This window comes from Vitis vinifera, chromosome 18 (assembly GCF_030704535.1).
Source record: "Vitis vinifera cultivar Pinot Noir 40024 chromosome 18, ASM3070453v1".
Classification (NCBI taxonomy): domain Eukaryota; kingdom Viridiplantae; phylum Streptophyta; class Magnoliopsida; order Vitales; family Vitaceae; genus Vitis; species Vitis vinifera.
The window spans coordinates 2,146,423-2,162,021 of NC_081822.1; the positions used below are offsets into that span (position 1 = coordinate 2,146,423).

General features: G+C 37.0%; 1 protein-coding gene across 1 annotated transcript; it reads left to right on the forward strand.

Annotated features, from left to right (window-relative positions):
- Positions 1-7,519: 7,519 nt before the first annotated feature.
- LOC100241993 (uncharacterized) lies at positions 7,520-15,550 on the forward strand. The gene is made up of 5 exons (XM_002284601.5): positions 7,520-7,817; positions 11,105-11,243; positions 11,624-11,655; positions 14,434-14,520; positions 14,988-15,550. Exons 1-5 carry the CDS (start codon positions 7,536-7,538, stop codon positions 15,111-15,113), a joined length of 666 nt encoding a protein of 221 aa, XP_002284637.3. The 5' UTR covers positions 7,520-7,535; the 3' UTR covers positions 15,114-15,550.
- The last annotated feature ends 49 nt before the right edge of the window (positions 15,551-15,599 follow it).

Here is a 15,599-nt window from a genome sequence, read left to right on the forward strand (position 1 = left end):
TAAGCCATTCCACGTGGGTGGAACCCATCTCATTTCACGCGCCCTGTACAATCTCTAAGAATTCAGCGCCAGATTCTGAGGCCCTAGGATGATGACACGTAGCCGATGTGTCTAAATGTTACGTGGGGATGACGTTGCTCCACGGTGGTGAGCAACCGGGCAAACTCTCCTTCTAGAAATCTTTGCGATGATTATCGTGTGTAGTCGCGGACTATACAGCAGCGGATTATTGTATTGACAAGTGATAAGATATTAAGATGTAAGTGGGGGACATGAGGACATGATTTGGGTTCAGCATATTTGTTGGGCCCAATTAATGTGAAGAGGGGCTGGACGTTGGGCCTCCAGTCCAGTTAAGCTGAGGGTCAGCCCATATATGAACTACAAAGCCTAGGAGGATGAAAATAACGTGGAAGAGGCAGAGCATGGGCAATGACAAGTACCGGTCACCTACTAGTACCATGAAGGCAAAGGTGGAAGAGCAAGAGGAGTTTCGCGGCCGCAAAGCCCTAGATTCTTCCGACGGCCCATCCACCCAACAACTCGCCGAGGTACTCGCTGATATTTTTCTCTTTTCCTGTTCATTCTAATAATTGCTTCAGTTACCTGTTTTTTTTTCCTTCAGTTTTCTCGGGAACCAAACAGGATTCATCATTCGGTTTTGTATGCACGGTGATTCTTTTAGGATAGCGGAGAAAATTGGGTTTTTCAATTAGGGTTTGTTCATGATTTTCTTGCAATTCAATTTTTTTTTTTTTTTTTTTTTTGTTTTGATTACTCACTCGTAATGTAGTAGTTTAGCCTACATGCCTTGTGCCACTAGGCTTACATAGTGAAACGTAAATTGTTTTCCATTTGAATTTTCATTTGGTAAAGTTATTCAAGGAAAACCAAAGCAGAATCCAACTATCTTAGCTCAAGCAATCCTCTATACGTTTGCCAAAGTTGAACCTTTAGAGAGATATTTTCTCACCATAATAGAAAGGTGAGGTTACCCTTCTATCGTTCTCCATGAGGACCCAATCCCTTAAGTTAATTGCCTCTTTAGAATGCGCTCCAGTCAATTTAAATCCCAGAACCATCTTCTTCCAGCTGTCCATTAACCATTTCATTTCTCACAACCATTTGCCTGAATGTTCAATCCTCCAGATTATAAAATGTTTGAGCTTATCCCGTGTTTCTCCCCTAAAATGAAATCACATGCAAGATGACCTCATTCAACATTTCCTCAATGATCAAAATAATGAGAAATTCACAACTTAGGTCACATGCAGCCAATATTTAGGCCAACACTCCTAACATCGAACTACTGTCAATTTATCAAAACATTAGCAAATGAAATAAAAAAAGCCAATTCACATGAAAATTATGAAATTCCAGTCTCCCAGCACAATAAGCTTAAATTGCATAGTGACTCAGCCCATGATTACCATCAATTCATCCTGACATGTATATGGATTAATTAACAAGAGACAGAGAGGGGAATTGTGAGAAATTAGAGACTATTTTAAAGAGGTGCACAAATTGATTATAGAAAATCTCCTGCCTATGGCAATCAACAAAAATTTACTATGAAAATAAAAGGAGTACGAGTGCCTATAGCCTAATCATCTCAATCCACTCATGGACCTGCTTCCCTAGCACACTTGTAGTCACACATCAAGCATGACCTCAATCCACTTCTTGAACCCTGTCAAGGAGAAGTTGGATTTTACACCAACAAAGGGGCAAAAATGAGAATATGGATGATCCAATTTGAAATAATACCAATTTGGAAAGAAAATTACTCAAAACACTCAATTTTAGTAGAAAACCATGAATTTTCTCTCACAGACAACACTGCCAATTTGGTGAATTTTGAAGCTTGAGAACTGAAGGCTTTGAATTTTGAAGCTTGTCACCCTGCTTAAATTTGGAAAGAAATTTTATATAAAGGATTCAAAGGCAAATAGATGCTTAAAAATGCGCAGAAAGATGCGAATCTTTAGGCATCATTTGATTGATCACTGATCAACCAATTAAGCAATGACTGCTGATTGATTGACCTATCAATTGATTCCTCTTGGTTTCTACAGATGACTGGTGGTCCAATAGGTGAATTGATCCTACAACGTTGGAAACCGTTTCATTTCATGATTAGCCTATTTTTGAGCTTTCTAAACACTAGAGCTACCAAGAACTTTTACAATATAACAATGGGGGACTGACATACCTAGGCACAATCTTCAGGAATTGCTACTGATTTTTCTTTTTCATTGATTTTATTTCCTGTAGATTGTCAAATTATTAGCACTAGAAACTGAAGCTAACCCAAACACATAACTGCAGAATTGAAACACCAATTTTTTTAGGTAGCTTATCTCACATGCTTGTTTTGTTGCCTACTACCTATCCAAAAAAAAAAACCCATGCTTGTTTTGTTGCCTACCATTTTGCTTCATGCTGCATAAAATATTATTTGCTTCATGCTTTAATGTTCTGCTATGTTCCATTAGTTCATACAGTACAAGTGTTATCTAATGTTTAGTTTTAAAGTATAGGTAATATTTGATCTTAGTCAGCTGAGTGAATTTTTTATGATGACCATCATATGCCAGAATTGGTTGATGAAGATATTATTGTCTAGGATGGCAATGACGCTTTTGGAGAAACCATCCTCAATAATGTTGTAATTTCTGGAAAAATTGAAAATGAAGAAGATGATAATGCATTTATTAATGATGATGATGTTATGTGACTTATATGAACAAGAAGGAGATGCAGTTCGTTCATCTTCTACACACTTTGTTTTTTATTTTGACTTGTATCTATTGCATGGCAGTATTGACAGCTAGCCTTGATGAATTGAGATATCCAATATCCAATTCAGAGTTATCATAGCCATCCATTCAGATGCATTATCTTTGTATGGATGTCAGAATTTGCAATAAGAGCTAGCCAGTATCACATTGACTTTGAGCATATGGATTTTCAATTGGGCAATTTTAGACATATTCTTTGCAATTATTGACAAAACATAAAAAAATTTCTTTTAGGAGAATGTTTGAACATACTCTGCTTCATAACTATGCTGGCACCTGCAATGTTTATAGAATACTCAGATCACATCATGTACAAAGTAGATGTACCCGAAGTTCAAGTCAGTTTCTTAGTTGCCATAATAGAAACAGCCATAACTGTAAAAATCTCTCCTATATTTTCCATGTCAGTTCCTTGAGCCAACATGAAAAGATAGACCAAAGCACATGGTTTCCCTTTTACTAGCAGATATGTACTTGGTAGTTGGTATCTCCTTTTTTTTTTTTTCTTTTTGGTTTGCTAGCATCACTTGATCCTTGTTTAGATAGAACATGATCATTGGATGTGCTTCAGCCCACGGCTTCATATTACCTTAACCCAGAATCTTACATTGCCTCATCCCACAGATGCATGTTCTGCCAGTAGCCTTGATGCACCAACATGTCTGTGCCAACATTTAAGTGACTAGAGTCATGCCAACCTCCTGACTTCTGTGCCTTTTTCATGGCATTGTGCCCCCAGTTGTCTGAGTCATTGCCCAGGGTTGCAAAGGCTTACCAAGCCTCGTGTTGTGTGTGTGGAGGGTAATCATGGTATGCACCAACAAATCATTGCCTTATCAGCCCATACTTGATGTAACATTGTGCCATGACATGCAGTTCTAACGCACAAAATATGGCTTAGTACCCAACCCAGCTGAGAGCCTTACCTGTACTTTTAGGTCTTAGGAAACTAGCCTAGGCAACTCCCAAAAATGCTATCCGAACATCACCCCCTTAAAAGTATCTTAAGTCATTTTAGCTTTGGCAGCAGGAGACCTAGGATATGCTTGAAGAGGAAAAATGGATTTTCTAAAATTCCAATAAATAGGGAAATTAATAGTCAAGTAGCCTTTAGCTGCAAAATCTCCCTTAAAAGTATGAGCTCCAAAGGAAAATTATCAAACATTTGATAATCCGGACAGTAAAATTTTACCAAACGTCCTAGTGTGTAGGTACCACATGCTGTATACGTTGCCTGCTTCCAGCCTACAGCCACACTCACCAAATGTTAACTTGGAATGCTCCCCGTGCATCCTTTAGACCTCTTAACACTTAAGAATTGCATTAGCCACGCTTGGGTCACCTTGTCTTCACCAAGTAGCCCTCATGCCATAGGCCATGTACCCTTCTGTTGAAAGCTAGTGAAGTTCATAAATCATGAATCATAATGAGGTTTTTCAAGTTACAAATGATATGTGTTCGTTCACCTGTAAATTAAGCAGTTTATTACAAGTATATGTCTTCATTTGCATCACTTCTATATTTTTTCTTTCTCTCTTGTTTTTTTTTTCTTTTTCTTTTTCTTTTTGCAATATTTAATTATCATGTTTTTGGTCACAGATAGGAGTACCTGATGTTTTCAGCCATAGGCAGGTTGCTACTCCTGATCTTGTTCTGACGGACAGAGAGTCTAATATTTCTGTCCCGAGTGATTCTTATTAATTAGATTTGGAATGGCATTTATAATATTAATATTAATATCTACTCGGTGGAATCATTTTGGAAATCCCAAGTAAAAGTCCTTGTGACTTCTCTCTCTCTCTCTCAAATATATATTCTCTTAGTACCGAGTTGGTAGGTGGGGCCCGCTCTGACGCATCCAAGGGTGTAAGTGGTATAAGCAGATTATGTTCTACACGGTACGAATTTCATGCCTATTGGATGTTATTTATTAAAGTCAAAAGCAGATTATAAATTCTGCAGAGCACACGTCATCATGAAATGAGGTGGGTCCTGAAGTCGGCACTACAATGAATCCACCATAGGCTAGCCGCCTTGGAATCCTAACGCAAGTAAACCTAATAAAAATCGTGGTATTTTAGGACATGGTTAAGGGTTCGGGCTCTTGAATACACTTATTAGGATAATATAGTTTCAAAGGGTGTTCTTTTATTAGGAATTATTACAACATTGACCAATCAATCACTAGCATGTGAATTTGCTGTAAAAGACAAAAATGAAAAAAATATTTTTAAAAAAAATCTAAGTTAAAATTCAGTGTGGCAATAAATCCCACCAACATAAAAGGGCTTAATATCAAAATTATAATATAATGACCTTGCCCTTTATCCCATTCTAAGTTGTTTTCAAGTTTTAAAAAATATTTTTTAAAATTATTATGTTTTTTTTAATCAAATTCCCGGTCCAAACCCATGAAGGCTAATGGAGAATGATTGATAAAGGACTTCATTCATTTTCTAAATCTTATATCTCAAAAGATTCCGCTCTTTTTGGGTTTTATTCACGATTCATGGTGGATGTTCTATTTTTTTTTGTCACATCTTTTTCGCCTTCATTTATAGCATAGAATTTGTAGGCGAAGCAGTTGAAGCATAAAGGGAAAGTAACAAAAGTAGACATTTTGGAAAAGCGGTTGCCTTCAAAGTCTAAGCAAAAGATTCTGTTCTTTTCGCAAGTAATTATTAAGTGTTGTTGCTTTTCATAAAGCGGTACGGTTGACTGGACGATGTGACGGGATGATAGTCCAATTCCATTTCTTTCTATGTTTTTTAAAGGAAGACGACAAGTATAGGTTGGCTGTTGTGGCCATGCTAGGTCCGGCTACCTCCCTACCGGGGGTATTTATTGTTTTAAATAACAAGATTATTTAATATATTAATGCCCATTAATATCAGTAATGATTTAATGAACCTAAAGGGGTCGGCAAATAAAAGAAGGTTTTTAGTTTTGAAAATGAGAAGAGTGATCACCATTGCTTTCGAAATGTCTCTATCTCCTGACGTGTTTTGTGGGTAGTTCTTAACATGGATTCTTTGTCGCTCCGATCATTTTCACAAAGCATAAACACGAAGACTTGCATGGAAACGGTAAGATTGGCCCACTGTACCAAGTTGCTTTCATCTAGGTTTCTGCCAGGAAACTCACAAGCAGCCCCTTCTTTCTCTCTATAAATCATCCTCCAGCCTCTATTAATCGGCATAAGAAAGTAAGCAAGAGAGAGGAACTGATCAGGAAGAGATAGCTAGCAATGGTGGAGGAGAGGCAGAACCCAGGTGGCGGAGGAGGACCAAGGCTGAAACCCAAGAATAAGGGAAATGGGAGCGTGATTCCAGCAAAGAGGAGGCTGGTGAAGCGGATGGTATTTGATTCTATTCTCAATTTCATTACTTCCCTGCTGAAGAAGCCTTCTCAATCTCAGAACACCCCACCTTCCTCCACCAAAAACCAAACCATCACTTAGTCCATTAGTTATATATGCTTATGTTTCGAGGATATAGATATACATGTAGGGTGTAATAAATATGGGCTTGTTGAATGAGCTCTGTTTGGAATTTTTGTATTTCGTCTCCTCCCTTTCATCTCTCATCTTTCATCTTTCGTTTCCCATCTTTCCGACAACCAAATGTCAGCAGATTCATTGGAAAAAAAATAATTGCCGGAGTTACTGTAGAGGCGGTGCTTAGCCGGAAACTTCACCGACATACGTAGCTCTGATTTAGGAGTGGATACAGCAGATTGATTAAAAAGAAGTTGCCGGAAAGTTGACGCTAGTGTGGTCGCCGGTAGTGGTGGATAGCTCCTGGAGTACTGTCAGTCTGTCAGTGTCATGGGGTCCATTATTTATACGTACGTTTTTTTGTCATTTGGTTCAAACACCGAAAAACCGAAAAGCCGAAAAGCAACTCTGGTTTCATACGCGTTAACTCATGCAAAAGTTGTAATAAAAAATTAAATTATTTATTTGTTTTATATTTTAATTTTTTATGCTGTCAATTGAATTGACCGTTAAACGCGGCATTCTCGTACGAATACAAAATTCCGTGAATTCTGAATCTGCAACACCCCCACACGCCTCCTTCGAACGTGGAGTATACTCTCCGTTTCACTCATATTATCCACGTGACACTCATGCTTGACTCACGTCTGGATGCTCCATAGCCTATACAATGTCTAGCGTGTGAATTCTGAATCTGCAACACCCCCACACGCCTCCTTCGAACGTGGAGTATACTCTCCGTTTCACTCATATTATCCACGTGACACTCATGCTTGACTCACGTCTGGATGCTCCATAGCCTATACAATGTCTAGCGTGTCATTAAGTAGGTTTATCCACAAAATACGGAGCTTACAAATGACAACTTCTTCTAGTACTACTGTGACTGACCCAATAATCCAGATTTGTCACCTGCCCCCCTAAACCATGGCTTCGTCAATGATTATCATAATAATGTTTTAAACTCCCATTTTAAAAAATTAGAAAGAAAAAGATTTTGATTCCAAGGAGGATGGGTCTTAATTAATTATACAATGTTATCGTGATGCTTAAGCAAATATTTTATCCATAAATGTACGATTTTTATTCCACAAATGAAGGTCGTCTTGATTTGATAAGATGTAAATGGGGACATGATATGGGTTGGGGATGTTCATTGGGTCCAATCCGGCCCAGGTCGTGTGAAGGTAGGCTGATCGTTGGGCTGAAGTCCACTTAAGATGAGCAATAGCCCATAAATGAACTGCGCGCAGAGAGAGGAGGAAACAGAGAAGAAACTGAAGAGAATGAAAATAACGTGGAAGAAGCAGAGTAAGGGCAGTAACAGGAAGCGGTCACTGGCTGCTTCATCAAATCTTCCGTTTGAAGATGAAGAAGCAGAGCAACCTACTAGTACCATGGAGGCGAAGGTGGAGGAGGAAGGGGATTTTCGTGGCCTCAAAACCCTAGATTCTTCCGACGGCCCATCCACCCAACAACTCGCCGACTCCTTTCAAGCTCAAGGAGACAAGCTTGCTGAGGTCCTCGATGATATATTTTTCTTCTTTTTCTGTTAATCCTAATCATTGCTTCAGTTTCCTTTTATTTTATTTTCTCGGCAACCAAACAGGATTTATCATTCCGTTTGGGTTTCGTGTGCACTTTGATTCATTTAGGGTACAGGAGAAATTTGGGTTTTTCAATTAGGGTTTTTTTCATGATTTTTTTGCAATTCAATTTGTTGTTTTGATTACTCACTCGCAGTGTGATAGTTTACCATCAATGCCTCGTGCCACTAGGCTTGCATAGTGAAACCTGAGTTGTTTTCCATTTGAATTTTCAAATGATAAAAGTTATTCAAGGAAAACCAAAATAGAATCCAACTCAAGTAATCCTCTCGTTTCCAAGGTCGAACCTTTGGAGAGTTATTTTCTCACCATAATAGAAAGGTGAGGTTACTCTCCTATGATTCTACACGACAAACCAATTCCTTAAGAAGATAATTTGCCTCTTTAGAATGCCCTTCAGTGCATATACATCATAGCTTCCCTTCACTTCATTTGATCCAATTCTTTCTCAATTTTAACACCAGAACCATCTTGTTCAAGCTGTCTGCTAATTTCCCACAACCCTTTGCGTGAATATACAATCCTTCATATAATAAATTGATGTTTGAACTTATCTTGTGTTTCTCCTCAAAATAAATTCCTGGAACTTTTCCAACCAAAGTGCCACATAGGGGAAATAATGAACATATTGTGGGGTTGGTTAAGAAAACCATCCTTTGACTCTCAAACAAATAAACTTTCTTAACACTTTAAGTTCACCGTCCATGATCCTAACAAATGCTTAATGAAAGTGAACTAGTGTATGGATATTTGGGAGAGGGGGTGGGGGTGAATAGTAAATTAAACTGTCAAATTAGGATAGTCCAATTTTATTAAAACTCCCTTGTTTTAAAATACTTATACTATGATCACATGTACAAATCAAATAAGCAACATGTATGTACTTTGGTGTGCCCATTTGCTAGGTGCTTCTAATATATTTCTGCTTGCCTATCATAATAAAAAAATAAGAAAGAAATCAAATAATAAACACTCTTTTATCATGATTCAAAAATGAAATCACACGCAAGATGATGTCAATCAACACTCCCTCAACTCGTTATCTCAATGATCAAAATAATGAGAAATTCACAACTTAAGTCACATGCAGCAAATAGTTAAGCCAGCACTCCTAACATTGAACTACTACCTATTTTTCAAAACATTAGCAAATGAAAAAAAAAAACTAATGCACCTGAAGAAATTCCGCAATCTCCCAACACAATAGGCTTCAATTTTATATTGACTAAGCTAAGTCAACCCATGATTACCATCAATTCATCCTGATGTATATATGGATCAATTAACAAGAGAAATCGAGGGGAATTGTGAGAAATAAGAGACTATGTTAGAGAGGTGCACAAATTGAATATGGAAAATCTCCTAAGAGATAAAAACTCATGGCTTGCCTAAGGAGATCAACAAAATTAACCATGAAAATAAAAGGAGTATGAATGCCTAGCATAAGTTCAATCCACTCACGGACCTTCTTCACTAGCACACTTGTAGTCACACCAAGCATGACCACAAGCCACTCCTTGAAACCCGGTCAAGGAGTTGGATTTTACTCCAACAACTGGGAAAAAAATGAGAGTATGGATGATCTAGTTTGAACTAACACAAATTTGGAAATAAAATTACTCAAGAACACTCTGTTTCAGTAGAAAAAACCAGAATTTTCTCACATAAAACACCCCCAATTTGGTGAATTTTGAAGCTTGAGAACTATAGGCTCCTGCCACCCTACTTCAATTTGGAAATAGAATTTATATGAAGGATCCAAAGGCAATCAGGCAGCTTAGAAAAATGCAGAAAGATGCGAATCTTTTGGCATCATTTGATTGGTCACCGATCAATCAATTGAGCAATTACAAAAAACACACATCACTACACTGCACTAGGAGTTACAATCGATGACTGTTGATTGATTGACTTATCAATTAACATCTTGGTTTCTACAGGCGATTGGTGGTCCAATAGGTGGATTAATGGTACACTGTTGGAAGCCATTTCATTTCATGATTAGCCAATTTTTGAGCTTTACAAAAAACACACATCACTACATTGCACTAGGAGTTACAATCGATGACTGTTGATTGATTGACTTATCAATTAACATCTTGGTTTCTACAGGCGATTGGTGGTCCAATAGGTGGATTAATGGTACACTGTTGGAAGCCATTTCATTTCATGATTAGCCAATTTTTGAGCTTTCTAAACACTAGAGCTACAAAAAACTTTTACAATATTACACAGTTTTTAAAAAATAACCATCCCACTCTTGCATGATTCTTACCTTAGTAAATAAGATCTATTTTAGCCAATGTAGGTATATTTGGCATTCTTGTTGGCAAGAACTTTGGGAGTGGATTCAGGATAGCCAAGCTGGGAGAAAATCGAGTTTTGGACCAGAATTGCTGACTAACAGACAGGTTCTGTTGCCCTTGTAGACTTATATGTAGCACTTGCATTGCTTGAACCCCCTGTATATGCCAAAGTACCAAAGCAAGCTCCTCTTTTCCTTTATGGAAGTGTCTCCATGAATTCCATGAAAGAGACATGAAATTTGTATGATGAAGCATAACTTGCATGTAAAACCATATATATTTAATACAATGGCAGTGCAAACTTTTGCACTAGTTGGACTTGAAATTCCAAGTATAAGTGTAAGTTTAGTGTGCTGCTGATTTCCTTAATAACTGAAACACATATTCAAGTTTTACGGGGTTTTAAATACTTTTAGCTTTTGGAAGTTTATTAGATTTGTGGTAGTTTATAACCATAGGGATGCAGGGTTATCTTAATTGGGTAGTCTTCATTTCCGTCATTAAATTTTGTCCTACCAAAAGTTCTCTCTTTGCTATTACATCATAGGCATTCTGTTAATTGCACAGTGCATGCACAAGGTTTCATCACCGCTCTTGGCTAAATGCCATACCTGTTGCAACTTCTATTGTATGTCTCCATGCATACATGACAGTTGACACATATCTTTGAGCTGCTAAATTTACTTTTGGTGTGTGAATGCCTTTATATATAGCTTATTTATTCCTTTAAATGCCCAAGAAAAATAAAGGGAGCTTGTGCTGAATGAATGGCAAGGATGTGTGTTTGCTGTGGTGAGCATTTGCTCCATGTTGTAGTTCCACTAATCTGTTGTAGTTGATGTTCTAATCTGTGGGATTTTCTGGTTTGTTTTTTGTAATGCTTTTTTTTTCAAGGGTGGAAAGTATCGTGAAGCACTAGGGAAGTGGGAGACTGCTCTTACTTTGATGCCTGGAAAAGCAGTTTTACATGAACAAAAGGCTCAAGTTTTACTTGAGATAGGAGATGCATGGAATGCTTTGAAGGCAGCAACTCGTGAGCCCCAGTTTTCATTCCCCTTCTGTTTTATTTTAATTGTTCTAATATAGACCTATTTCTTGTTCATACTGCTTAATTTACAATGATATATGAAAAAATGCTTTATTATTTAGCCATTATATAACTGGTTATTTGTTTGTTCGTTCATTCGTTTGTTTGTTTTTTATTAGCTAAACCAGTCCTTTATCTCAAAGTTCCCTTTGTTGTCTGGTCCTGAGATATTAAAATATGTCCTTTTCACTTTCTTCACATTTCAAACATAATTTCTTTTTACAAATATATCTGCACTTTCTACACTTACGATTTTATTTTTATTTTTATTTTTAATTTTTTTAATTTCCTTGACACTAGCATTCCTGGGTTCAACTCATTTGCAGGGGCTACTGAATTGGAACCATCATGGGCTGAGGTTTGTTTATACTTTACTGGCTGTATGTGCTTCTATATTTATAATTCATACATTAAATGCAAATATATTATATGTTGTTCTCTTGTTTAATAGCTTTCCTTTCCATGTGATGTTGTACCCAGAAAAAATTTATGGTGCTTTACCCTCTAGAAGTTGAGGGTTCGGCTTTGGGCAAAATGGAGCTTATATTTACTGATTGAATCCAAACTTATGGAGAAGCATGGGAAAAACTGATCTATTTTTTCATGGAAATAAGCCTTTACGTACAGGAAGGGGCATAGCTTTGGTTTGGTTAAAAAGAAAAAAAACCTAGTGGTGTTATACATGATCCATGATTTCATATATTGCTTCTCCAAATAAACAAATACTATAAAGTCCCTTGATTTTGCAAATACTCGTTCACTCATGTCATTGAGTCTTTTGGAGAAGCAGTTTATGAAATATATAAATGTGTTTTCCTTAAAAATATTACATGGAAAACCCGATCTAAAATCAACAGAGTGTGTATGTAAATATTGAATAGCTTTGAATTGTATCTTCTCTCTCTCTCCACTCTTCTCTTTTTTTATCCCTCTTTGTCATTAGCTCTTGTCATATCTTTGAAAGGCAAGCAAGGTTGCCTTTATTCCATCATTTCTTTATTTCAGCCAATGTCCCAAAAGAGGAACAAAATATGAACAACCCTAGATGAGGCTATATCACTTTGTCATTGTTTTCTTCATTTCACTTTCCTGCATATGTATACCAACTACCAAATACAGCCTAGAAGTGATGAAAATGAAAGCTGAGTCTTGTTCATTAAGCTTGTATCTTTGTTTCATCAGCATTCAATATGGTATTAAGATCATTTGAACTAGCTTATTGAATAAATTGCATCCAATTGATGGTTTTAAGCTATCAAAGGCTGAACACATTGTCTCATGAATTGCATGATGAATGTCTGCTTTTTTTGATAGCGCCAAAAACAGGGGGCGCACCCAACATATACAGGCAGTATACTCAAAAAATCAAACCAAGCACCAGAAAAGGAAGAAAAAACCTAGGAAAGAACAGGCTAGCCACAATAAAGAGCATCCAAAAAATTCAGAAAAGAGGGATTTTCCAAGTTTTCAAAAACTGCTGAGACCACTCTACAAGTGATCAGATAGAGAGATCCCTCAAACTTTGGTTTGACAATTCTTCATCTTTGAAGGTCCTTTGGTTGTGCTCTCCCCAAATGCACTAAAATAGACAAATCAGAGCCAAAGGCCAAAATGCTCTTTTCTTCTTCCCTTGCCCCTTGATTTTCCATTCTAGGAGAAGATTTCTCATTGAAGTTGGGAACACCCAAACCAAACCAAAAGTTGTTAACAACATGGTCCAAAGCTCCCTTGTCTTATCACAGTGAATCAAAATGTGATCAGCTGATTCTTTGCTACCTTTACAAAGGCTACATCTATTAACCATGGACCATCCCCTCTTCATTAACGTGTCTATGGTTAAGATCTTCCCCCAAACTGCTTCCCAAGCAAAAAAAACGAGTTCTAAGAGGGGCACATGATCCCCAAATCTCTTTAGTTGGGAATGATAAATTATTCTCAGCCCTTAGAGAATTATAATAAGATTTGACACTATACTTTCCCTTCCCATCATTTTTCATCGCCTGTTGAATGGTATTCAAATTTTGTTTACACAATTTGAACTTATCAAAAAGAAAATTTTGTTTACACAATTTGAGTTGCTACATATGAGTCTTAAACCCAAATGATACACTATGTTAATACTCATCAGTTTCTAATCAACAATGAGGTATGGTGCAATATTTATAATAAAACTTCATTGACATATAGATTTGATAGAAACCTGGAAAAAAATAGTAGTCCAAGCATTAATGTGATCACATTAATCATTGCTATGAAACCAAGGTTTGTCTCTTCTTGTTATTCCTGCATATTACTCACCCCTTCTAATTAGATAATTCAGAAGTTCTCTTCATATTATGGATGTTTAGGCAATATTAATCACATATAGAGGATAATGTATAGCAGTTGCCACTTTTCTTTTATCTTTGAATCTATTTCTTTTTGACATTTTTTATCTACATCTGCTACTTTTTTCTTCGTCAAATTATTATATTATCGAACTGATCCTCAAAATTTCATCTCTGCCAAGACCTTGAACCATGGATAACATGCCTCGAAGTCAAGTTAGTTTGTTTCCCTATTTAATTATGAATCAGAGTAATAAACTGAGCAGTTAATAAAATGAACCATTCACTTCTGTAATACTTCTTGCCTTTTATCCTTGTCAATTTTCACATTGTTGCTTCTATGATTTTTACTTTTCCCTTCCTAGCAGTTGCGGAGAAGACTTGTCATTATTTTGGATTGTCTGAGGCTTCATTTCGTTGTCCTAGAGTTTTCTTTGCTGTTCCATTTTTCTTGTAAAGGGTATTGCTTCCCTCTGTTGTCATCTTCCTAATGCTTGTCTAACCTTCTTCCTTTGAGGGGAGAAATAAAAGGAACACACCCCTATCTTTGCTTATAATTTTTGCACATGGGAGTTGTTCTGACAGTAGAACTTAATGCTCTGGTTAATTGGCACATTCAGCCAGCACATGTATCATGGAGTTCCATCTAGTGCTGTTTTACATGATTGTTTATCAGTTGTTATTCATGTGAACCACTTTTTTTAGCATGCAATTTTCAGACCTGTTTTAGTGGAACTACTGGAAGTTAAATTCGTTATGCTTATGTTGAAAGTGATTATGTGTTTCTTATAAGATTATATTTATTTCAGGCTTGGATTACCCTTGGTAGAGCACAGTTAAACTTTGGGGAGCCTGATATTGCCATCAAAAGCTTTGACAGGGCATTAGCTATCAAGGTAAAGAATATCAACACATTGTCAGTTACTGTGATTTTCCATTTTCACTTGGGATCTTACTGTGTCTGGGTAACAGACCTGAAATTTGAGCATGTCATACTTTAACTGGATACACAGAGTGTGATAGCCAACTTAACTTGAATCAAGCAGGTGATTTCCCGGCTGAATTATCAACAGAATAGATTAGCTGGATCATCTGTTTTGGGCCCAAAATTTATGGCCTATACTAAGAAAGAAATAAAACATATCAGCACTTTGTCCATGTAAAATAAGCAGAACAAAAAGGAATGGTCCAACCCGGTGATATTTGGTCAAGCTAAGATTTTTCCAATGGAATCTTGTGTCTGCAAGCTGCATGTACTCCCATGCAGGATGCTTACCTTAACGAATTTGAGTGCTCAAAAGAGTCTCCATCTGTCTTAAAAATATTTTCTGCTTGAACTTGACAACGTTGCCTCTGCCTGCAGCCTAATTCTGAGGAGGCTCAAGATGACAGAAAAAGTGCATTTCATCTTGTAAAGAGGCGTAAGCAGCTGCATTCATCAGGTCTGAGTGATACCGAAAATCGTTTTGTGGTTGGTGACAAGACCTAAAGCTCCTAAAATATATGAGTCGAAGACAAAGAATGGGCTTCTCTTCTTTGTATAAACCCATGCACTGTTTGTTTGTTTGTTTGCTGGAAGAGGAAGGAAATTTTAAATCTCATAACTTACATATCTATCAAAAATAAAAAATAAAAAAATCTCATATCTTACATCTGCAATGGTGGAATGGAGCGGCAAGTTGCTTGGGCCATGCAGGGCCCATTCTATCATGTCATGTAAATCAGATGAAACTGAAGAGTACCTGAAAATATCTGTAAAATATGAGTGAGAATTTTCCTTGTAAAGTGTTTCTATGTGGAAAAAAGTGTCAACATGATTCGTTGTAACCTTTGATGAAAAAAGTTCCCCACTTGAGCCTGTATACTGTGAGATTTTTCATTGCAAAATCTCTATATGAGGAAGAAAGATGTCATGATTTGTTGTAACCTTGGATGGTGCTATTCTCTACATGAACTGTAAAATGTTTTATCACTC

Bases quoted from the DNA above. Each gene is read 5' to 3' on its own strand.
- LOC100241993 (XM_002284601.5), top strand. From the start codon at position 7,536: ATGAACTGCGCGCAGAGAGAGGAGGAAACAGAGAAGAAACTGAAGAGA. The intron at 11,244-11,623 runs GTGAGCCCCAGT...ACTCATTTGCAG, and splicing joins TGCTTTGAAGGCAGCAACTC to GGGCTACTGAATTGGAACCA. The intron at 14,521-14,987 runs GTAAAGAATATC...CTCTGCCTGCAG, and splicing joins ACAGGGCATTAGCTATCAAG to CCTAATTCTGAGGAGGCTCA.